The following is a 25,090-nucleotide window of genomic DNA, read 5'->3' on the forward strand; positions in this document are numbered from 1 at the left end:
AGGATGGAGAGGGCGCTGGAAGGAAGTAATATCGGGTTTAATCTCTCATACAAACAGGCAGGTACAGTAATAGAGCAGCAACTCCCAGGTTTATTTTATGCAGACGACATTGTGTTGCTCGCTAACAAGCAAAGCGATTTGCAACGTCTGGCTAATATCTGTGGACAGGAAGGCAACAATTTAGGTTTGAAATTTAGTGTTAGAAAATCAGGTGTTATGGTATTCAATGAAAACAGTGAACAGACAGTGGAGATACAGGGCCAAGAAATACCTCGGGTAACAGAATATAAATACCTTGGTATATGGATAAACGAAGGCAATGGATATATGGAAACACAGGAAAAAACCATAACAGTCAAGGGGAAGAGAAATGCAGCCATAATGAAGCACAGAGCGCTATGGGGGTACAATAGGTACGAGGTCCTCCGAGGTATGTGGAAAGGGGTAATGGTTCCAGGACTTACTTTTGGAAATGCGGTTGTTTGCTTTAAATCAGGGGTACAATCAGGACTCGACAGGAACCAAAGGTCAGTGGGTCGCCTTGCATTGGGCGCTCACGGGAAGACTACAAATGAAGCTGTGCAGGAGGATATGGGCTGGACTAGTTTTGAAGTGAGGGAAGCTCGCAGTAAAATTGAGTATGAAGAACGGCCCAGGAATATAGAGGAAAGTCAATGGGCTGGGAGAGTGTTCAGGTATCTGTACAGGCAAAACATTGATTCACAGTGGAGGAAAAAAACTAGGAAGCTTACCAGCAAGTATGCGGCCTCTGGGGTGGGCAACACAGCAACAAGGAAGGTCAAGTGGAAAGTCAGAGAGGCTGAATTAATCTCATGGGTGGCGGCAATGGAAAAGAAACCTGCCATGAGTTTAAGAGGAAAAAGACTTAAGAGGAAAAAACGAAATCAGGAAAGAAACCATTTATGATAACTCAAAGGGAAGCTCATTACTTTTCGAAGCGAGATCGGGATGCCTTAGAACACGCACCTATAAAGCGAGATATAAGAAGGAAGAAGAAGCATGTGCTTGCTGTTGTAAAGCTAGGGAAACGACGGAGTATATTTTACTAGAATGTGAAGACGTATGTATACCCAGCGGTCGATTTAGGCACCACTGGCCTCCTTGAAGCCCTTGGGTTCAGCGGGAGCAGTGGTAAAGCAAACAGGTCCGCAATAGACATTAGTAAGAGGCGATTGGAGGATTGGTAAAAGAAAAGTAGGGAAACGACAAAAGACGGAGACGTACAAAAGCACAATTCGCAATAGGGGATCAGAAAGTTTGGACGCGGTAGTTCATAGTGTTTTTTTTTTTCTTTTTTCATTGGTTAACCTAGGTAGGATATTAGGCAGCATAGTAGCAAGAGCTTGGTGGCGCAACCCACCGCCCCGTTCCAAAGGGGACGCTCATAACATCCATCCATCCATCCATCCATCCATCCATCCATCCATCCAAGCACAGAATGTGTCGTTGCATCAACGAGGTTTTTGCAGTGCATGTCGACTAAGAGATTGTAGTGGTGCACGGAATCCACACCCAAGATGGGTTAGGCAACATCAGCAATTAGAAAAATTAATCGGAACGTCCTGCAGAGACTGATGTTGAGGGACAGTGTTTGTTCCTCATAGGTGGCAATGGGGGTCTTTTTGGCAGCTTGTAGTCTTGATTGGACTCGCCTGCGCTTGCGAGTCACAGCTGAGGATGGGATGACACTGACCTCTGCACCAGTATCCATGGGAAAATGTAGGCAGCAGGGTGCTTGATCTCTTTAGCCTATCAGGAAATGTGTGTTGTGTTGCAGCAGAAATTGGGGGGAGGGGGGGGGAAGGTGGTGTTGTCCAGAAGTGGTGGTTGGTGCATACTGATCAAGTGAAGTGATTTGTGCTTGCAGCTAGCTGTCTCGTCTCCTACTGGCACCATGGCAACTGGAGAGGAGCAGTGCGGTGTCCCGTGTGCCGACAACAGGTAAGCATTTCTTTGTTTTACTTGCTTGTGTGGAGTGAAAGGCCCAGTGAATGCTGCATTCGTTTCCTGGACCTGAATTTCACTTTAATGAACATGCATGTTTGTTTGGAATACCGGCCAAGGTTGAACAAGCACTTGATATCGTATGACAGCGCCCACTCCAAGTTAGTAAAAGGAGCAGTTGCAATCACTTGTCTAAAGGCAGCTCTACATAAATCTTGCATCCACAAAGTAGGACGCAGCTTTAGCAACCAGGTTACAAGGCTGCGCCTAGTCGGTTTCCTGTCTTATTTAGCTTCTAGCATCTGCGATAAGCTTCTTCAAAAAATCAAACAGGTAAGGGAAGGAATTAACAAAGAAAAGCCAGCCAATAAGAAGAGAGTACAAATGATTGCATATTGGCACAGGGTGTCCCACAACCTCAAGACGGTTGTGCAAAGGCACATTGTTAACCTTGTCTTTATGCACCATGTAAATTGGCCAAGATATGCTCTATGCTGACAAAAGCAAAACCAGAACCATGCTCTAAGAATCATCCAGCGCGGTACATGCAGTGCATAAGAAATGTCATTTATGACACCAGGTATATATTGGGCAAATGGGACGGTGTTAGAATGAAAGGGTGCAAGAGCACAATTGGGCTGTAAATAATAATGCGGGGGGGTCATCTGGCTGAACATTGTAAAGGTCACAAATGCTGTCTGTACCTTCATGACACCAAGTTTCTGGCACGTTCCTGAGGTAAACTGGAAAGGGGATATTAGAAGCGTTTTACATGATTAGGGTCGAGGTCACATGCATTAGCAGCCCGTCAGTGGTACTTCCCAACAAAGAGATTGCATTTTTGATGTGATAGAGAGTTCTTGACGTCACAGTGGTACTATTCGTTTTCCATGTTATAAACCCTGTTTGTTAAAATAAAATTTAGTTGGAAGTTTAGCGCATGTCCGTGGTACGTTTTTTTTTTGTCCTCGTCATTTTAGCACTGTTTTTCTTTAAATGAAAATTAAGCAAACAGAGCTTTTTTTCTCTCACAAGACTTTCAAGAAGTTGAATTCAACAAAGAATGCACACTGAACATAATGTTATGAAATTTCTCATAGAATTGCAATAAACTTAGTTGCTTTCTGAAGTCTGGCAATTTTTCAATAACAAATTGGGGTGACGTAAATTTAACTTCCTGTGGGCCAAAGTACTAGCAGTGTAATTTACCGTACAAATTTGGCAGGGTAAAATGTGCTAATTTGAGAGTGATTGGCCTTCAAATTTGTAAAATCTGCAAGTTGTTAAAGTGCTGTTTTCTACATTTAGTGAAATAACAAAATTTTTTTCATGAAATTTGTGTTCAAATTGTGGTCAATTCAGTTTTTAGATCTTGACATAACCCTTAAGGACGAAGGTTCCTGCTGGATGTACCAAGCCCATGCCCGCCGAGTCTACACACTCCAAGACTGTTAAACGAGCAATTGCCACTATGTGCCTCGAATCCGCCCTGAAAAAATTGTGCTGTCAAAGGCACAAGCAAGCTTTGACGACCAGATTTTGAAGTTGAGGAAGGCTGGCTTTCCTTGCTTGGTTTTAAGCGCAGTTTCGAAGGCGTTATTGAAAAAGGTGAAAAAAGAAAAAAAATGAAGTGAAGGTCAAACAGTCGAAAAGAAACCTAAAGCGGTGGTGATACCATATTCTCATAAAGTGGCGCATAATCTTAAACATGTCGCCATAAAATACAAAATTCCTGTGGTTTTTTTCTGCGCCGCGAGAACTTGCTACTTGTGCCGCCTGATTGGTCCGGATGACTCTAAGAAAGTAGGGTGTTCTATCAAACATACGAACCCTTTTGTTAAGTGTGAAGAAAGGGTCGTATACCACATGCTACTGAAGTGTAGAAAAGAGTATATTGGCCAAACTGGCCGATGTATTAATGAACGCCTGCGGGAACATAAGCTTTCATTGAAAAATGGATATGGTTCAAATTTGCCGCTTCATTGCAAGGCCTGCGGGAATGAGAATAAACAAGTATGTCAAGCAAGGCTTCATGATACAACAATCATGTTTAAAAGTAAAGATTCTGTGGCGCGTGAATTGTTGGAGGCCAACGAGATTAAGAAAAGAGGGGACAACTGTGTCAGCACCCCATCTCTGAATATATACATGAATGAAAGCATATTTTTAGATAAGTTTTAGATTTAGATTTAGCATGATTTCCTTCATATATTGTGCCACGTTGACGAAGATGTCTTAATCATCGTCGGAAGAAGACGATGTTCTGGTTTTCGCGCGCTGTCTACCATCTTGTCAGCGGCTATAATTATTGTAAATACACGTCTGACTGTTTTTAACCCCGTAACATTTTTGGTGGGGGTTGCGGGATCATTATCAAGGCGGATTTACACTGTGGGCACTCCTTGGCTGCATCTACAATGCCAGCTGAAGGCGAAGATGCTTCAGGCCCATCGGCACCCACGCCCACCGTCATTCTAGCACAACCCCACGACCGAGGAACCCTTTCTGACACCGACGACACTGATGTTGAAGACTGGCTTCAACTATATGAGAGGGTGAATGCCAGCAACCACTGGGACCAGACCATCATGCTCGCTAATTTGATATTTTACCTTGTGGGCACGGCATGCATCTCGTTTCAGACTCACAAGGAGGAACTTACCAGCTGGGACATTTGTAAACAGAAACTCAGATTTGTTTGGCAAGCCTGTTGGACGTCAATGCACCGCCCAAAAAGACCTCGCTTCGCGTGTCCAGACGTGCACTGAATCCTATCTCACGTTCATCCAGGATGTGCTCGCTCTGTGCCGCAATGCGGATCCGAAGATGTCCGAACCTGATAAGGTTGCACACGTCATTAAGGGCATAGCAGATGATGCCTTCCATCTCCTTTTCTTCAAGAATTCTTCCACTGTGCAAGCCATCATTACTGAATGCTGGCGGTTTGAAGAAGCCAAGAGTCGCCACATTGCCCAGCCTTCCCAACACGGCTGCTACGTCCACCTGCGAAGACCTCCGCAGTCCGCCCACACCCAATCGCTCTGACATCCTCCACCTCATCCGACGTGAAATAGAAGCCGCATCTCCTGTCATGACCTCAACCCATGGCCCCAACAATTGCCAGGTGACCGTCTCATTGACACAGTCCGTCGTGCGCCAAGAATTGGCCAACGTTGGCTTGACCAACATCTGCTCAGTTAATCGGCCTAACTACACGCCGTCCAGCACTGGTCATACGCACCCGCAACCTGAATGCCCCAACGTGGTATCGCAACCCGGCTGAATGGCGTACTCCAGACGACAGGCCTATATGCTTCACTTGTGGCCGTGTCGGCCATATTTCACGTCACTGCCGGTCTTCGTGGAATTCGACCCCCTGGTCCTACCACCCATCCCACGACCCTCATGCTGCTCCTCGGTTTGCACCACAAATACAGCCAGCAAATTCTGGCGACACTTCTGTTCCTACCAGCTCTCCTTTGCTACGTCGCCGCTTCTCCCGATCGCCCCCACTCACCGATCACCATCCCCTAGCTCCTTCTGGCGCACCCTTCCGGAAAACTAACGGGTGCAGCACCTGGAGGTGATGCTGCTAAACCGACCCGACGCAAAAATCCTCTTTTGACCTTGCCCACACATCGGAACCTCATTAACGTGAACGTGGATGGTGTACCTGTTACGGCTCTGATTGACACTGGTGCATACATATCTGTGATGAATGCTTAGCTTCGGAATCGTCTCAAGGAAGTCCTCAGTCCTGCTCCTTCGCCTATGGTCCAAGTCGCTGACGGTCGAACACCAGCCGTTTTGGCATGTGTCCGGCTCGCGTGAGTGTCGCCGGACATCATACTTCTGTTTTATTCTATCTACTAGAGCACTGCCCTCATGACCTCATCCTGGGCCTTGACTTTCTGTCTACACATTCCGCTTTGATAGACTGTTCTGCTGGTGTTGTGCAACTCACTCTACCTGCTGGTATTGACCCTCCCGATAGTGCTCCGATACGGCTATGTTCCACAGAGCATATTCGCCTTCCTCACCGTGCCTTTACCTACATGGGTGTCTCCCCCGTTCCAGCTGTACCAGACGGTGACTACATCGTATCTCCTAATCCAGATGTCCTGCTCTCGCATAACGTCGCTTTTCCTCACACCGTCGTTACCATTTCGGACAACAGGTCCTGCCTTCCGCTTGTGAACTTTGCACTCTGTACACAAGTACTCCCGCGCGGAATATCCCTGGCGCAAATAACACCAGCCAGAGACTACCACATTTCGGCTTTAACTTGTGACAGCTCCTCGTGTTCAACTCTTGCTTCGCCCCCTGTCCCTTCAGACTTGAATGCCCTAACAAAAATGATTGCTCCCGACCTTCCTACCCAGCGTGCTCAAGAACTACGTTGACTCCTTGCCTCATACTGGGACATATTCGACCTTGGAGAACGCCCTCTACGACAAACATTGGTCGTAAAAATATCGAATAAACACCGGTGATGCGAGCCCGATCCATCGGCGACCCTACCGTGTCTTGCCTACTGAGCGACATATCATCCAACACAAAGTTGACTAGATGCTTTCTCGAGACATCATTGAACCTTCTTGCAGCCCATGGGCATCCTCTGTTGTACTAGTTAAAAAGAAAGACAACAGTTGGTGATTTTGCGTCGACTATCGACACCTCAACAAGGTAACAAAGAAAGACGTCTATCCGCTACCACGCATTGACGATGCCCTGGATTGCCTGCATGAAGCACAATATTTTTCGTCGATGACATGGACCGCGAGAAGGCTGCTTTTATTACTTCCGATAGCCTGTATTAGTTCAAAGTGATGCCTTTCGGTTTATGTAACGCCCCGGCCACATTTGAACGAATGATGGACGCCCTCCTACACGGTTTCAAGGGGTCCATCTGCTCTGTTACCTGGACGACGTGATCGTTTTTTCTCCGACTTTTGTGACACACCTCGAACGCCTGTCGACCATCCATCTGTTTTCCGTCAGGCGGGGCTACAGCTAAATTCGTCCAAGTGCCACTTCGGCCGTCCTGAAATTTCTGTGCTCAGGCACCTCGTCGATTCTTCTAGTGTACGCCCTGATCACGATAAAATATGGGCATTCAAAGACTTTCCCGTGCCAATATGTGCCAAGGATGTTCGCAGCTTCTTGGGCCTTTGCTCCTACTTCCGTTGGTTTGTCCGAAATTTTGCGAATGTTGCGCGCCCTCTCAATCTGCTTCTGAAGAAAGACGCGGCATTCATTTGGGGCCCCAAGTAAGCTGGTGCTTTCGCCGAGCTGATTGGGCTGCTTACATCCCCGCCCATTCTCGCTCACTTTGATGCGTCAGCTCCAACAGAAGTCCGTATGGATGCCAGTGGCCACGGTATTGGAGCTATCTTGGCACAGAAACAACAAGGGTGAGAACGTGTTATTGCCTACGCCAGCTGCCTTCGTTTCTCTGCGGAGAGCAATTATTCTATCACTGAACGCGAGTGTCTGGCTCTCGTTTGGGCAATGGGTAAATTCCGCCCCTATTTGTACGGCCGCCAATTCACAGTCATCACTGATCACCACACTCTGTGTTGGCTTTCGTCCCTCAAAGATCCTTCAGGGCGCCTTGGCCGCTGGGTTCTGCGCCTCCAAGAATACTATTCAGTTGTATACAAAACCGGCTGGTTACATCAAGATGCGGACTGCTTGTCGCGCCATCCTGTCGACCCTCCTGACGTTTCTGCAGCCGGCATACTTGTCACCGTTCTCTCTCTGGCTGCTTTTCGTGACATTGGAGCCGAACAACGTCGAGACGCCTCCTTGCAACACCTTATTCAACGGCTCACTTCAACGACGCCTGATCCTTCCCTTCGCATGTTTGAACTTCAAGATGGTATATTGTACTGCTCTAACATGTGCCCGGACGGCCCTGCCCAACTCTTCGTTGTGCCTGAGCATCTGCGTCGGACTGTTCTCGCCCAGCTTCATGATGTACCAACTGCAGGTCACCTTGGCATGTCACGGACTTATGACCGAGTTCGTCGGCGCTTCTTTTGGCCTGGTCTATACCATGACGTCTCCCGTTATGTCGCTGCGTGTGATCTTTGTCAACAACGCAAAAAGCCGACCGCACTCCCTGCTGGTCGCCTTCAACCACTTGACGTACCATCAGAACCATTCTTCCATGTAGGTGTTGATCTTTTAGGCCATTTTCCTACATCTGCTTCGGGAAGCAAGTGGATTGCTGTAGCAACAGACTACGCCACCCGATATGCAATCACACAGGCTCTTCCAACAAGCTGTGCAACCGATGTCGCCGACTTCCTCCTAGAAAACGTCATCCTTCACCACGGCGCCCCTCGACAGCTCCTCACCGACCAAGGCCGCTACTTTCTTTCTAAAGTTGTCAATGACATTCTACACTCGTGCGCGACTAAACACAAACTTGCTACTGCTTACCATCCACAAACGAACAGTCTAACCGAACACCTTAACCGCACCCTTACTGACATGCTGTCCATGTATATCTCCGATGACCATCGCGACTGGGACATTGCACTGCCGTTCATTACTTTCGCCTATAATTCGTCTCGCCATGATACCGTAGGCTTCTCTCCATTCTTCCTCTTGTTTGGCCGCAACGCTACGTTACCTTTCAACGCCGTTCTGCCTGCTAGTCTGAATTCCACTTTCCGAGTATGCCCGTGAAGCCATCCTCAAAGCAGAAGAAGCACGCCATATTGCCCGACGTCGAGTTGTGGAGTCGCAGGGCAATCAGCGGTGCTCATATGACGCCCGCCATCGTGACGTCCGTTACACACCGGGCGCCCTGGTTCTCCTTTGGTCGCTGTCGCGATGCGTTGGCCTCTCGGAAAAGTTACTTTCACGCTACTCCGGCCCTTACCGTGTCTTGCGTCAAGTAACTGATGTCACGTACGAAATCGCCCCTCTTGAGCCAACCGTGGCTCAGCATCGCTGCGACGTGGTCCACGTCGCGCGTCTTAAGTTGTGTTACTCGCCCGCCTCCTAACCAGCATCGAGCCGGTGCTTCAGCCGCCAGGGGTCATGTGACACGCTGACGAAGAAGGTGTTTTAATCATCGTCGGCAGAAGACGATGTTCTGGTCTTCGCACGTTGTCTATCATCTTGTCAGTGGCTATAATTATTGTAAATATTCTGTAAATACACGTCTGACTGTTTTTAACGCCGTAACAATGTCTTCAGTGTTCTCGCACATGTGCATTCACATAGTCAGTGTCCCTCTTTTTTCGTTCCCCTCTCCTCATCGCTATATAATCAGCCACCTCTGACTTCAATAAACAGTTGCAAGTAGCGCCTTGTCCTGTCTGTATTCCTTCTTGCGTGCCGTCACTATTGGTGCTTCACCTATTGAAAGGCAAAACGAAGGTTGATTCCTTCCTACAGAGACATTTTCCTAACTTGTATAAAGATTTCGCTACGAACTAAAAATAGTCGCGACCTCCTTTAGCCTGTCCTTATCTGAACACCCCACTGCAGAAGTTTCCCAGCAGCTGACTCCATTCTTCGCCTGCAAGTCACACTGCACTTCACTGTCGTCCTTGAATATGTTCCCTTGGCACTCCTCCTGCTATTTTGAGGGCGTACAAAAGTTTGGTAGGCCTGTTGACGGATGGTAGATGGCGAGAGGTGCAGAAGACAATGTAAAAACCCTAAAGTTCTGTTAGCTTTAGTGCATATCTTCTCGATGTGAAAGCTCCAGGCTAGGTTAGTACAAAAATAAACGCCAAGATATTTGTGAGTAGTGTCACGGAGAACTTCCGAGGAGCAGATTTTGTAAGGAAACTTCGGATATGATTTCATACAAGTGAAGGAAAGAACGCAGCACTTAGATGCGTTAAGTGTCATTTGCCAACGGTCGCACCACTGATTAACTAAGTAAAGGTCATTTTGCAAAGTTAGGTGATCATCATGACAGTTAATCGTTCTGTAAATTATGCAATCATCCGCAAAAAGTCGTATGCAGGAGGAAATGTTGCTCGGCAAATCACTGATAAAAATTAGGAAAAGAAGAGGGCCTAACACAGTACCTCGGGGTACACTTGACGTTGCAACAAACGTGGAGGAGCTAAAGTTATTCACAGATACGAACTGTTGCCGATTAGATAAGAAATTGCGAAGCCAAGATAATGTTAATGAGTCAATCCTAAGAGCAGTTAATTTAGCTATTAGACGACAGTGAGCAACTCTGTCAAAGGCTTTTGCATACTTGAGAAAGATTCAATCAATAATTTTGCTGTTATTCATGCCATAATATAAATCTGACGTAAATTCCCGTAGTTGGGTGTCACAAGACAACGCTTTATGGAAACCATGTTGATATTGAAAGAAAAAGTTATTAGATTCAAGATGGTGGGATAAATGGGAGGCAATGATGTGCTCAAGGAGCTTGCAACAAATGCATGTTAGTGAAATGGGGCGGTAGTTACCAGGTGAGTGTCTGGTTCCATCTTTGAATATAGGAATAACTTTGGCTATCTTCCGGTCAGCAGGAAGAAGACCTGTTGATAAAGACTGCTGAAAAATGTAGTACAAAATCTGACTGAATATAGCTGACGTGTTCTTTAGAATTTTAGAATTAATATTGTCAATGCCACATGATGTAGACACCTTTAGATCACGTATTAGTTTTGAAATGCCTTCAGCACTAATATTAATAGGGGACATGAAGCGATAATGAAGGTCGGGGACACAGGGAACAGTGGAGCAGTCTTCATTGGTGAACACAGAGCTAAAAAACGAATTGAAAGCTGAAGCACACTCAGATGCAGAGACAGGAACATTGTCAGCGTCATGTAATACCTGTATTACCTGTATTACCATCACGATCACGAGAGATAGCTTGCCAAAACTTTCTAGGGTTAATGTGTAGAAGTGAGGACAGATCTTTGGAAAAATGCTTCTTTTTGGCTTCACATATTGCTAGGCAGTAAGATTTTAAACAATCCTTATATTTAGACCATGACGACGGACATGATAGCCATTTAGCAGAAGCGTATAACCTTTTCTTTTTATTTCGGAGTGATCTAAGTGATTTGTTAAACCATGGGTTATGTTTGTCATTAGATATAGTGACTAGTGCCGCATATTTGTCTACTAGAAGTGACATAATATTTCTAAATGAATTCCAATTTGCTTTAACAGAATTATTTGTGAATGATGGAAGAAACATTTTCTGAAAGAAAACCTCAAGTTCATTGTTCATTTGTTCGTAATTTGCTTTGCTATAATCCCTGATAATCTTGCATTCAGCACCAGCGAATTTCAATGGAATATAAATTGAGAACTGCAGTAGGTTATGGTCACTAAAGCCATCAAGCTGCATGACAGGGCTTATTCTATGTGGCTCTGTTGCGAGAATAAGGTCTAATATATTAATTAGTACCGCGGGTAGGCTCAGAAACAATCTGCGTAAGATTGAACTCTAAACACAGCTCAATAAAATCACCTGAATCAATGCTTGATGAAGACAAGCGAGACCAATTAATATCAGGGAAATTAAAATCCCCAAATAGGTAGATTTTATTAGTGGGAAACTGTTCAAGGGCCCTGGTAATACTTTTATGAAGATCGGACACGAACAAGCGGTCAGCGGCAGGTGGGCGATAACAAATGCCCATCAGTAACTTCCCGTATAATGTAGGGCAAGCCACCCAAACTACCTCAAGAGCAGTGTCAGTGTCAACGAGAAAAGGAGGAATAGTTTTATTGATGGCCACCAACACGCCGCCCCCCTTCTTATGTGAACGATCATGGCGATAAATGGCTTACTGATTATAAGTATGAAATAACTCAGAGTCACCTACATCTGCATGAAGCCAGGTCTCGGTTAGCAATACAACATCAGACATGCTATCTTCAAGATATGATTCAAGCAGGGCACGTTATGGCAAGAGACTGCGGATGTTAGTAAATGATACTGAAAGTGAAGGTACACGTGAAGTTGATAGCCGCTGGACTTTAGCACTGTGCACATTGGCAACTAGCTATCGAGCAGGTACTATGGAATCAGAACAACTGTCGTAAATATACGTGATATTATCGATACGAAGTTTGTCGACATTCAGTTTGTAAGGACAATTATGTTCTCTGGCAAATTGAAGCAATTTCTTATGTGCCTATCGAGTAGCTTGCGAAAAATTTTCTCTAATAGAGATCCCAGTATTTTTCAGCTTATGTGCACTAATGAGAATTTCCTGCTTATCCTTAAAGAATGTAAGCTTGGCAATTACTGGTCTAGATTTATTTGAAGCAAGTTTTCCCAGCCTGTGCACACGTTCAAACTGAGAACTGGCAGTTGTGATTTCCAACTTATCTGAGCATAGGGCAACAATTTTTCTTTCTGTAGTTGACCAACTCTCTTTATCTTCGTCGGGGATTCCAAAGAACAGCAGATTGCACCGTCGCATTCTGTTCTCAGCTTCGTCACACCTTGAAATTACTGCCAGAAGTTGATTGGCAAATGAACCCGTAGCATGGTCAGAGCTGTTAGCAGTGTGGGGGCATGTGAAACAAGCTTTGCCTCCAAAGGGACCACTCTCTCTGTCAAGCTTTTAATTTCTTTATTTGTAGCATCTTGCTTTTTGCTTAGCCTCTTAATTTCACCGATTAATGTATTCTGACCCACTTCTAGCCTACGCACAGTTTCAAGGACAATTTCAAGTGTTTGTTCGACGCTAAGGCCGGGATTTGATTTGATATCACCCGAAAGCAACAACAACAGACATGCAGAATTATTGCGCAAGAATGAAAAGAACAGCAGCAAACACCGCATCTTATCATACAATTCGGTCGGGCATGACACCGCAACAAGGCTGTAATGGTTGCAATTTATACAGGATGCATCTTTGAAGTAACCAACCTGGAAAAACAGCAACGGTAAGCGTCCCATCCTTTCAGCGGCGTTGTGCCCAACCGAAGTGGTGCCTGGCTGGCCTTTATATCCCGCTTCATAGCTTGCGACGTCAGTGAATGAACCATGTTGCCAGCCACCAGTAGTCGAAGGAACCAAACTTGGCCATCCTTGCACTTTTGGAAACTGGGACAGAAATTCTTTATCAGCCCAGCGTGGCCAAGGTCCGAGAACTCGCTGAGATAAGGCACTGAGGAACGTAATCTGGAAAAACAGCAACGGTAAGCGTCCCATCCTTTCAGCGGCGTTGTGCCCAACCGAAGTGGTGCCTGGCTGGCCTTTATATCCCGCTGCTTCATAGCTTGCGAGGGTGTCTATGAATGAACCATGTTGCCAGCCACCAGTAGTCGAAGGAACCAAACTTGGCCATCCTTGCACTTTTGGAAACTGGGACAGAAATTCTTTATCAGCCCAGCGTGGCCAAGGTCCGAGAACTCGCTGAGATAAGGCACCGAGGAACGTAATCTGGAAAAACAGCAACGGTAAGCGTCCCATCCTTTCAGCGGCGTTGTGCCCAACCGAAGTGGTGCCTGGCTGGCCTTTATATCCCGCTGCTTCATAGCTTGCGAGGGTGTCTATGAATGAACCATGTTGCCAGCCACCAGTAGTCGAAGGAACCAAACGTGGCCATCCTTGCACTTTTGGAAACTGGGACAGAAATTCTTTATCAGCCCAGCGTGGCCAAGGTCCGAGAACTCGCTGAGATAAGGCACCGAGGAACGTAATCTGGAAAAACAGCAACGGTAAGCGTCCCATCCTTTCAGCGGCGTTGTGCCCAACCGAAGTGGTGCCTGGCTGGCCTTTATATCCCGCTGCTTCATAGCTTGCGAGGGTGTCTATGAATGAACCATGTTGCCAGCCACCAGTAGTCGAAGGAACCAAACGTGGCCATCCTTGCACTTTTGGAAACTGGGACAGAAATTCTTTATCAGCCCAGCGTGGCCAAGGTCCGAGAACTCGCTGAGATAAGGCACCGAGGAACGTAATCTGGAAAAACAGCAACGGTAAGCGTCCCATCCTTTCAGCGGCGTTGTGCCCAACCGAAGTGGTGCCTGGCTGGCCTTTATATCCCGCTGCTTCATAGCTTGCGAGGGTGTCTATGAATGAACCATGTTGCCAGCCACCAGTAGTCGAAGGAACCAAACGTGGCCATCCTTGCACTTTTGGAAACTGGGACAGAAATTCTTTATCAGCCCAGCGTGGCCAAGGTCCGAGAACTCGCTGAGATAAGGCACCGAGGAACGTAATCTGGAAAAACAGCAACGGTAAGCGTCCCATCCTTTCAGCGGCGTTGTGCCCAACCGAAGTGGTGCCTGGCTGGCCTTTATATCCCGCTGCTTCATAGCTTGCGAGGGTGTCTATGAATGAACCATGTTGCCAGCCACCAGTAGTCGAAGGAACCAAACTTGGCCATCCTTGCACTTTTGGAAACTGGGACAGAAATTCTTTATCAGCCCAGCGTGGCCAAGGTCCGAGAACTCGCTGAGATAAGGCACCGAGGAACGTAATCTGGAAAAACAGCAACGGTAAGCGTCCCATCCTTTCAGCGGCGTTGTGCCCAACCGAAGTGGTGCCTGGCTGGCCTTTATATCCCGCTGCTTCATAGCTTGCGAGGGTGTCTATGAATGAACCATGTTGCCAGCCACCAGTAGTCGAAGGAACCAAACGTGGCCATCCTTGCACTTTTGGAAACTGGGACAGAAATTCTTTATCAGCCCAGCGTGGCCAAGGTCCGAGAACTCGCTGAGATAAGGCACCGAGGAACGTAATCTGGAAAAACAGCAACGGTAAGCGTCCCATCCTTTCAGCGGCGTTGTGCCCAACCGAAGTGGTGCCTGGCTGGCCTTTATATCCCGCTGCTTCATAGCTTGCGAGGGTGTCTATGAATGAACCATGTTGCCAGCCACCAGTAGTCGAAGGAACCAAACTTGGCCATCCTTGCACTTTTGGAAACTGGGACAGAAATTCTTTATCAGCCCAGCGTGGCCAAGGTCCGAGAACTCGCTGAGATAAGGCACCGAGGAACGTAATCTGGAAAAACAGCAACGGTAAGCGTCCCATCCTTTCAGCGGCGTTGTGCCCAACCGAAGTGGTGCCTGGCTGGCCTTTATATCCCGCTGCTTCATAGCTTGCGAGGGTGTCTATGAATGAACCATGTTGCCAGCCACCAGTAGTCGAAGGAACCAAACGTGGCCATCCTTGCACTTTTGGAAACTGGGACAGAAATTCTTTATCAGCCCAGCGTGGCCAAGGTCCGAGAACTCGCTGAGATAAGGCACCGAGGAACGTAATCTGGAAAAACAGCAACGGTAAGCGTCCCATCCTTTCAGCGGCGTCGTTCCAACTTCCAACTGGTCTTTCTTTGTTGGACGGCATACATCATTATCATCACCATCTTCATCATCGGCCTGTTTTATGTCCACTGCAGGTCAAAGGCCTCTCCCGGCGATCTCCAATTACCCCTGTCCAGCGCCAACCGATTCCAACTAGTGCCCGTGAATTTCCTAATTTCATCGCTCCACCTAGTCTTCTGTCTTCCTCGATTGCATTTCCCTTTTCTTGGTACCCATTCTGTTACCCTAATGGTCCAACACTTATCTAACCTGCGCATTAAATGACCTGCCCAGTTCCATCTTTTTTTCTCTTGATGTCAATTAGAATATTGCCTATACCCGTTTGCTCTCTGATCCAAATCGCTCTCTTTCTGTCTTCTAACGTTATGCCTAGCAATCTTCGTTCCATCACTCTTTGCGCGATCCTTAACTTGTTCTCAAGCTTCTTTGTCAGTCTCCAAGTCTCTGCCCCATATGTCAGCACTGGTAAAATGAACTGATTGTACACCTTCCTTTTTAATGATAATGTTAAGCTTCCAGTCAGGAGCTGGCAAGGTCTGCCATGTGCGATCCAAGCCATTTTTATTCTCTGAATTTCCTTCTCATGGCCGGGGTTCCCTGTGATTAGTTGACCTAAGTAAACGTACTCCTCCACAGACTCTAGAGGCTGATCTGCGATCTTGAAATCTTGTTTCTTTGCCCATTTATTTATAATTATCTTTGTCTTCTGCATATTAATCTTCAACCCCACTCTTACGCTTTCTCTGTTAAGGTCCTCAATAATTTATTGTAGCTCATCTGCATTGTTGCTGAATAGAACAATGTCATCGGCAAACCGAAGGTTGCCGAGACGTTCGCCGTCGATCTTTACTCCGAATCATCATACCTTGCTGGTGAAGCAGCGCACTGACAGGGACACAGTGAAGACACACAAGAAAAGATGACACTCACTGCACTCGCAACTATTTTATTTCAGAACACATACTTCATATTTAATAAAGGGAAAATCAGACATCCACCCATACGTAGCGATTGCTACAAAGGAAACTCATACGGGTTCCTCGAAAGAAAAGCCTCAGAGTTGAAGAAAAATTGACGAATTCATGATGGGTGGATGTTTGATTTTCCCTTTAATAATTACTTCTCTCCACTTTGCGGGTATCTGCAGAACTGCTACGTCACATACTTCATATTTATATACCTGGGGCCGTATTCTGTAGCGGTTCCTTTGGGAACCGGTTCCCTTTGGCTGTTACGTCTGGATTACGTCACTCGGAGAAAGAGTGGAACGGGGCGGCGTGAGGGGAACCAATCAACGAGCGGCGGTCTGCCGGAAGATCACGTCATCATTTTTGTTTGTACTTAGGGGACGGTATAGCAATTGAAGGATGTTGCTGGTTTGATAAAAAAAACATTGGTTTGTATAGAACACTTGCAAATATATTTTCAGTAATAAATGTGAGCTTGCGGCGCAGACCGCTACTGGGAGTTGTAATTTTATTTGTGTTGTTTTCTTATTTAGTCGCTAGGTGGTGTGCCATACGTTATGCAAACAAGTTGCCTCGCTTTGTTTACGTTTTGGACTTGCCAGTTTGCGCGCCGAATCCGAAACTGGGTCCTCATGTTTGAGCGAGGCCGCGCGATATACTCTTGTCATTTGTTGAAGAGCACCCCTACCTTGCGAAGGCGTCGTGTGTGCTGGGTCAACAGCTGACGGCGGCGCGCAAGGAGGAGCTCTGGCAGCCAGTGACTGCCTTGCTGAATGCTGAGGGCCCGGCAGTGAAAACTGCAGCCCAATGGCGCGGCGTGTGGAAGAAAGATGTGTATAACGCCCGCCGTGATGCAGCCGCCTTGCACGCCGAAAGCAGGTAAGCACACTCGTTGACGGAGCTTTTGCGCACCATATTCTAACAAACGTGTTAATCACAGAGGAACCGGAGGAGGCAGCCTGCCCGGACCGCGAGGGCGCGTCCTCTCCCTAGTTGGAAGGGCGAGCGCCATCGGAGTCTGCCCGCCGTTCTCCGAGCCCGACGAAGAGGTGAACATCAGCGCATGGGTTTCAATAGGTCAACGCCAAGTCGACGCGCTGTCGCGATTTATGGCAACACACACGCTTTTAATTTTTCAACTTTGCCCCGTGCGGTCCGTTTATGGAACGCACTACCAGATACCATTGCATGCCAATATAAACGCACTGCATTTCGCAATCTGCTAAACGATCAATATGCCGTTTCAACCGTCTAAACACGTCATGTCTTTTGTAATTTTCTTGCATTTTTTCTACAAGTTAAAGAATTTCAGTGGTCCCAATTTCTTTACAATACTTACTACTGTATAACATGCAAAAATGTTTACAATGTTATTATGCTATTATGTTGTTGTTTACCATTTATTGTTATTGCTCTACATATTGTATTTGCTAATGTAATAATTTTCCATGTTCTGTGCGTACTCCTTTCATTATGCTGCAGTTTATTTCTTTCCCGATTCCATGCTAATATGTTACCGTATTTCCCCATTTACACTATACCTTCTTGAAGGCCTGTAAGGTACATGTAAATACATAAATAAATATTTACAATGTTTGCAGATGACTGTATAGTATATAGGGTCATCAACAGCGAATCTGACCAACAAGCACTACAACACGATTTGGATTTGATTGCCATATGGTGTGAAAAATGGAAAATGTCACTGAATGAGAAAAAGAGTGTCCACGTCACCTTTACCTGGAAGAGCTCATACGACAGCAATCGTAACACTATAAATAATGCTACTCTTGAACAAGTGTCAGAATATAAATACTTAGATGTATTTTTTTCTGCTGATCTAAGGTGGAACAGACACGTTACTCATGTTACGAACAAGGCTGTCGGAGCATTAGATTTTTTGAAACGTAACTTTAGTAGCTTGCCACAGAAACTTAGGGAGCAACTGTATTTCACACATGTGCGCAGTACACTGGAGTATGCGTGTGTTTGCTGGGATCCATATGCTACAGAACTTGTAGATAAACTAGAAAAAGTGCAGAACAGGGCAGTTCGGTTTGTCCTTGGCAATTATGACAGGATACTTAGCATGACAGAAAGCAAAAAAGCATTAAATTGGCATCTTCTTGAACACCGTCGCCGAAATCTCAGATTAAAATTTCTTCATAACATATACCACTCTAATACGGGGATAGCCAGGTAATTGTATTTTCAGCCGCCCACATATGTTTCTAAAAGGCGAGATCACAAATTAAAAATATGTGAGATTCCTTTTGACCCTCTATTGCATGAATTATGAAAGTCATTTTTTCAGCTTTCATTATTGATTGAATGAACAAACATGACTGTAATAATAAAGATAAAGCTTTGTGCCAAATATGGCACACCATGAAGATGGCTGAGCGCTCTTGCTGCCATGGGCGGAAAACAAAGCTTCACGGATGGTGGCCTTTTAATGTGATGTGGGGAATGAAATGAAACAGTTGTTTGCTGCGTTCAGGCACAGATGAATGTTTCACTTCTTCTATCTTACCAACGACTTGTTTGTGCAAGGTGGCCGCTTACATCTTTGTTTCTTCTCGTCAAATTCTGGCCAGTGGCTGACTTGGTCAGATCGGTCGTCTTTGGGTGGCATTGCGGCCGCTGGTCCCTGTGTTTTTTTGACTTGAACATGGAATTCGATGTCCTGACTAGAAGTCCTTCCTGGTCACTAGTTGGGTAGGCACTTGTTATGCGAGGTAAGGCATTCTGCAATTTCTGCTTTTAATTGAGCCAGCGGTAGTACTTGTCTCCTCCTAAGCTGCTCCTGCACCCTCCTGTACAATACCCATGCTGTTAGTACCGATAAGTCTAGCATAGGCGTAAAAATTCGAAAGTGCCATTTCTTCGACATCTGATATGTATGCAGTAAAGTCCAAACAGAGAGTCCAGCAGGTCGACACCCCCCATGTGCCTGTTATGGACCTTTACTACGCTGGGGCAATCAATTTCGCGAAACACCTTGGCGGAGGTAAACCAGCGCTGAGTCTTTTGGACTGGATCTCTCCCATCAAAGCTCGACAGAAATGTCACGGCGCGGTTGTCGTATCAACGCACACACGATAACTCTACGTCATCTATCGCGCTTGTGAGTGCCTCTGAAGCACCACTTCCTTTACATTTCAGTTCCTTTTCACTTTTCAGGCGGCTGTTTGGTAGACAATTCGCCCTCACCGTACCGATCGTCAAAATTACATCTTGTGATAGAGTGACCTGCAGCTTCGGGCTATTGAACAGATGGCAGCACGTTACCATATGTTGTATTTCAAGTTCATACTGTACCAAATATGGCACACACCGATTTCGGTTTCTCTGCTGTAGTTGCAGGCAAAATTGAGAAAACTAGTAACTGCCTTGAATTGGCGAGGCCAAAAAATATGCCAAAATAATTTTTCTACGTTTCTGCGGTCGAACTTTTCAGAGAAAAAAAAAAACCAATTGCTCGTGTTTGCCCCCTCCGAGTTTCACGTCGCATCCCAAAATCTACTTCACCTCTGTTTTGCGTATCACTCAAGAGATGGCAGCACTTGCCCATAATAAGTGCGCATAACTACGAGATTTACTCTGACGGTATCACATTCTCAACTGGGAATCTCACACATGCGAAAAAGAATGGTAACCGGTATGTGCCAAATATGGGACGCCATGCAATAGAGGGTTAAAAGTGACGCTTTCCGCTACTCTTTCTATGTTCGTACTATAAGAGACTGGAATACTCTACCACCTGACACTGTCTGTATTTGTTCAAATGATGATTTCTTCCATGCTTTATGAGTGTAATTCTGAGTGTTCATTTATATGAGTTGTACCCTCCCTGCTGTAATGCCTGAATGGCGAAGCAGGTACCCAATGAATAAAATGAATAAATAAAGAAATGTTTCATTGTCATGATTTTGTTTATATTGTTGCACCTTGTTAAGCAGCAATTACGAGCATTATGTGAAATCATGTGTGCAAGAAATGCAATGTTGAAGCAACTCTTGAGTTTAAACAAAGCAGTAGTAAGCATGAGTGTCTGCTATTTAACGAAATCCCTGCTCCAATAAGTGCTTGACATGTCTCGTTTGTTGCTATACGTTTCAATATGTGCTATACAGATTGCTGACGACATTTCAGTTGCTGTGTAACTCATGCTGCTCTTGCGTGTCACACATGAACAGACATCTTCAGCTTTGGAACAATGCATACTGCACAGTAAAATAGGCATTGCAAAGCAATATTCAACAATGCAAGATTGGTTGCCATTCACCTTGGAAATAACCTTTATTTAAAGAAAATTCCCTGGCGAGACAATATTCAAAAGCACAGTGAACAAAGCAAAGGAGTAACATAATGGCACATGGTTATTTGTCACTGCATGTGTATCTGTCATGCTCAACATAGACAAATCATGTGCTTTCCACTACTGCAGTATGCAGCATACTATGATTAGCCACATGTGAGCACACGCAATGTGTTATGTTGAAGTGCACGGCCTATTTACTTTTATGATAATAAAAATAAAATATGTTACACCAGCACATGTCTCCACCTCATTTGCCAGCGAATGCGCCGGCACACACTTTGCAGGTAGGCAATGCGCAAATTTCTGGGCAGCCGAAACACACCAACTATGGTTTCACGCACCGCACGGCCTCTTTGAAACAAAGCTCGAGAAGGCTGTACAGGGTGCGCCTGCGGTGGCACCTGTACTTGAAGCGGCACTTGTGCCTGGGCTGGCTCCTGTGCGCTGTCGTCATGTGCACCGTCGTCACCTGGGTCGTCTGGCAGAGGCACGCCTGCTGCAAGGCAGATGTTATGCAGCGCTGCACAAGCTGCAACAATAGTGGCTGCTTTCTGAGGCGAGTAGTGGAGCACCCGATACCTCTGCAGGCATCGGAAGCGGCTCTTGACGACTCCTATGCACCGCTCAACGGCATTTCGCATTGATGCGTGTGCCTCATTATAGCGCCCCTCTGCCGTGAGGCGATTTGGGTGACCAGGCACAGGAGTCATGATCCATGGCTCTAGCGGGTACCCAGATTCCCCTGTAAAGTGTTGCACGTCAGTGAACGAACGTGGATACATTAAGGCACAATGCAAGAACACAGTCTACGCCAGGGCCCTTTTACAACAGCAGCGGGTCTTGGATTTATTGTTGCAATATCTATCGAACATTGACCTTCCCAGAAAGTTGTAAAGAAAGTTCGACTCATTTTAAAGAAAAGCCCAATTTCACCTGTTGTCTCGGCTGCAAATCTCATTCTCGGGTTAAGTTGGACATGTAATATTTATTTCATACTCGTGGTTTTCTGCTCCGCTCATCCCATTTGCTTCTCCCTAAATGTACATCCTCCACTAAAACTAATTAGCTCTTCTCTCTTCAGAAGTGTTATTTTATAAAACACTTCTAAGGTCTACTCTCGAATATGCTGCCAGTATCTGGGATCCTTACTCTACTTTTCGTACCTCTTCTCGTGAAGGTACCCGAACTCGAGCTACCCGTTTGATCCTTTATAATCACTCCAACACCACATGTCGCTGCAACAAAAAAAATTGCAGACATTGTGACACAAAGAAAAATAGCGCAACTTGCACTATTCTACAATATATACTACACCGATCACTAACGTCGATGCCGAAAGTTTCACGCACACGCTTATTCCTTCGTTCCAAGGACAGTGACCAGGAACCAGCTACCCGAGTCCACTGTCACCAACCCTTTTCCATCATACTTGAAAACTGCCATTTCGACGTGTTCTGTAGAATTACACCCCTGCCTGTAACGCTCCACGTGGCATTCAGTGTATTGAAATTAATAAGTAAATAAACAGAATAACATGTCAGCTGTTGTATACATGCTGGTAAAAATATCTGCCTTCTAAGAGAGACATGTTTCTCTCGATAGTCGCTGCAGGTTCATTAGGTACTGCTACATTCACAACACATTTCTAGCAAATCACGCTTTCTTAAAGCTTGCTAGGATGCAAAACTATTTGACTGTGTATGTTTTACATGTGGAAGAAGCACTGCTACTTTAGGTGCACTTACCAAGCAAGACTTCTCCATGAAGTAACAGGCCACGAGTGAGGCGGCGGCGAAATGCAGAATGCCTCCAAACGAAATAATCGTGGCACGATCCCGGAAACCGTGGGTCAATTGCCAGGATATTCAGCTTTGCATCACACACCTCGTAAGAGAAAGCAAAGAGAAGGTGTCAATGCCACTGCAACAAATATCTGGCACAAACTTTTGCTTACAACACTACTTGCCAATCAGTTACTGTTCAGTCAGCCAACACAATTACAGAAAAGTCAGCCAACACAATTACAGAAAAGGAGATATCAACATACGCAGTAGGCAGTTGAACTAATCATCAGCATGATAACAATGTTATCTACAAATGCAATGTTGGCATGTGTACATGTGCTCATGTATGGCGTGCGGTCACAACACAATGTGCAAAATAATTCCTTTGGTTTCTTCCGTCCATATTGTACAAGATTCTGCTAAAGAGTGCCACCTGTGTTTTTTTCTTGTTTTTCCAGACAAAGTGCCTATTACAAGCGAAAGAACGCGGAAGTGGCAGCATGTGCCGTATTAACAGCTAGAGCAAATGGGTGTCCACACATTCTCATTCTCCCTCACACCATTTTCATTGATGGGATGCTCCTTTTCACGTTTACAGTCTGTTGGCCACAATGCTTTAGTTTTACGTCGAATAAGAATCACAAGGGCTCGTCTTCTGTTAGGATCGCTCGCAGACGAAGACTCCCTTCACTGCTACGGCGTCTATTCCGGTTTAAGTCGCGCGTAATGTGTTTACATTGTAGCATCGAAAAGGCTATTCAACTGTGATTAGAGAGCACTGAAAAAGTGCGGCCGGGTTCTATTGCCAAGATCAAAGTCGTCATTACACATACAACACAAACGCTACTTTCTCGAATAGGAACGCAAGTATTACCGGCAATTGATGAAAAATAACGAAACGAAGTTTTTTACAACGTGCACTCGCGCAATCACATATCGAAAATATTTGTCAATGAACAATACTCACGACCATGCAGTTGAGGGCGTAATACCCTTTACGGCTCCAGTACGATTCCGTTTCGCCGGGGCCGAGCTTCTTAGGGCGAACGATGGCTATCAGACTCCCGTCCACACATCCTAGAACTCCTGGAATTTTTCCACGGCTAAGAAAGCCTTCCTTGACGGCGGCTTTCTGTTGCGCCGTGGATGGGAATCTAACCCATCCTTTTTCTTTGCCCACAACCGTAATGGCCTTGGCGACGGCTGTAATGATCCGGCTGATCGAAGGCTGCGACAGTGCAATCGCTTCTTCATTCCCGACGCACTGTTGAAAGCTCCCGGTGGCAAAAAACCGCAGCGCGCACAGCACTTTCATCGTAATGTCGACACCACGAAATCTTTGAGGTCCGAGATGTCCTTCCAGCTCATCACAAAGACGTCACACTATGTCTTTGGAGAGCCTAAAATGCCTTCGAAACTCTTCTTCGGCCATGCCGAACGCGTCGCGTCGTTGCCTCTCGTCGCGTCGTTGTCTTTCGGCACTCCCCAGCAACACAACCAAAGGAGCCGCCATTGCCGTCTCTGTCTCGTCTCGTCTAGGTGCCGGCTCGTCAGCTGGCGCGAGGTTAGCCGGCAGCCACGGTTGCCCTAGCAACCCTCGACATCATGCTTGCCCCCGCGCGCGACCCTCGAGAGAACCACTTCTCCGCGGTTCCTCTCCTAGCAGGGAACCGGTTCCTTTCCAGAAGATTGGCAACCTGTGTGACGTCATCAAAATTTGTCGTCCCGCCCACCAGGGATGACGACAACGAAACGCCGACCAATGGCAACAGCCCAAAGGAACCGGTTCCCAAAGGAACCGCTACAGAATACGGCCCCTGCGCACCCTCAGGCGTCAAAGATAATCAAGGCAAGATTAAAGGCGTCTTTTAAAATCATCTGCCCCCGCATACTCGGGCGTCAAAGATATGGCACCTATCTGTCTGGTGTACAATTCTATTGTATTTGTTGCACCCCTAACGAACATCTTTTATTAGATAACTTTTTCTTCCTTTAGTGTTCTTCCAAAAAGGCAACCTCGCCATGGCTTAGATGTACAGTTGGCTGACTGATACAACCCTCTCCCCTCTTGTGAATGTGAAAGGCTTCGATTATTTCCCTGGTCAGCTGATCCTCATGGTGCGATAAAACTGTAGTATCATAAAGTGGCCAGCACCCATGTTGCCCTTTAATATGAGGATGAGTGTTTCCCCCCAGTGACCTTTTGTGTTAACACAAGACTTTTGTATATAATACTGGGAGTAAGCTAATGGGCCTATAATTTTTCAATTTTTTAACGTCTCCCTTTTTGTGGATTAGTATAATATTTGCATTCTTCCAGTTCTCTGGGACCCTTGCAGTCGATAGACACATTGTATAAAGAGCCGCCAGTTTTCCAAGCATTATGTCTCCTCCAGCTTTGATTAAATCAATTGTTATTCCATCTTCTCCTGCCGCTCTTCCTCGTTTCATGTCTTGCAAGGGCCTTCTGACCTCATCACTAGTTGCAGGAGGAGCTTCTGTATCCTGTTCATTACTGTATCTAATTGAGGTATCTTGACTCCTCTTGGTACTTGTACAGGTCAGTATAGAATTCTTCCGCTGCTTTTACTATATCTTTGAGATTGCTGATGATATTACCCTGCTTATTTTTTAGTGCATACATCTTGGTTTGTTCTATGCCAAGTTTTTTTCTCACTGATTTCAGGCTGCGTCCATTTTCATCATCATCATCATAATTTATTGTCCCTTAAAGGCCCCTGTTGGGGTATTACATA

The 25,090-nt window shown here is 45.9% G+C and overlaps 3 protein-coding genes and 1 long non-coding RNA gene across 4 annotated transcripts in view; 2 read left to right on the forward strand and 2 right to left on the reverse strand.

Moving 5' to 3' along the window:
• Nucleotides 1-25,090, reverse strand: part of LOC140214169 (uncharacterized) — a 145,167-nt gene that overhangs the window by 62,992 nt on the left and 57,085 nt on the right. The gene's annotated exons all lie outside the window — the stretch shown is intronic.
• Nucleotides 1-25,090, forward strand: part of LOC126517479 (E3 ubiquitin-protein ligase RNF170-like) — a 92,752-nt gene that overhangs the window by 50,637 nt on the left and 17,025 nt on the right. Inside the window, exon 3 of the mRNA XM_050167204.3 lies at nucleotides 1,889-1,962. Coding sequence (XP_050023161.1) covers nucleotides 1,889-1,962 — 74 coding nt within the window. The remainder of the gene's footprint in view (nucleotides 1-1,888; nucleotides 1,963-25,090) is intronic.
• On the forward strand, nucleotides 16,360-20,140 carry LOC129381409 (uncharacterized). The gene is made up of 2 exons (XR_008609601.1): nucleotides 16,360-17,105; nucleotides 17,167-20,140. It is a non-coding gene; the product is annotated as an uncharacterized lncRNA (long non-coding RNA).
• LOC129381408 (putative nuclease HARBI1) lies at nucleotides 20,510-24,156 on the reverse strand. The gene is made up of 3 exons (XM_055064242.2): nucleotides 23,302-24,156; nucleotides 22,296-22,434; nucleotides 20,510-21,292 (listed from the first exon to the last, which is right to left on the reverse strand). The coding sequence occupies exons 1-3, from the start codon at nucleotides 23,647-23,649 to the stop codon at nucleotides 20,775-20,777; spliced, it is 1,005 nt and encodes a 334-aa protein (XP_054920217.1). The 5' UTR covers nucleotides 23,650-24,156; the 3' UTR covers nucleotides 20,510-20,774.

Source organism: Dermacentor andersoni, chromosome 11, assembly GCF_023375885.2.
Source record: "Dermacentor andersoni chromosome 11, qqDerAnde1_hic_scaffold, whole genome shotgun sequence".
Lineage (NCBI taxonomy): Eukaryota > Metazoa > Arthropoda > Arachnida > Ixodida > Ixodidae > Dermacentor > Dermacentor andersoni.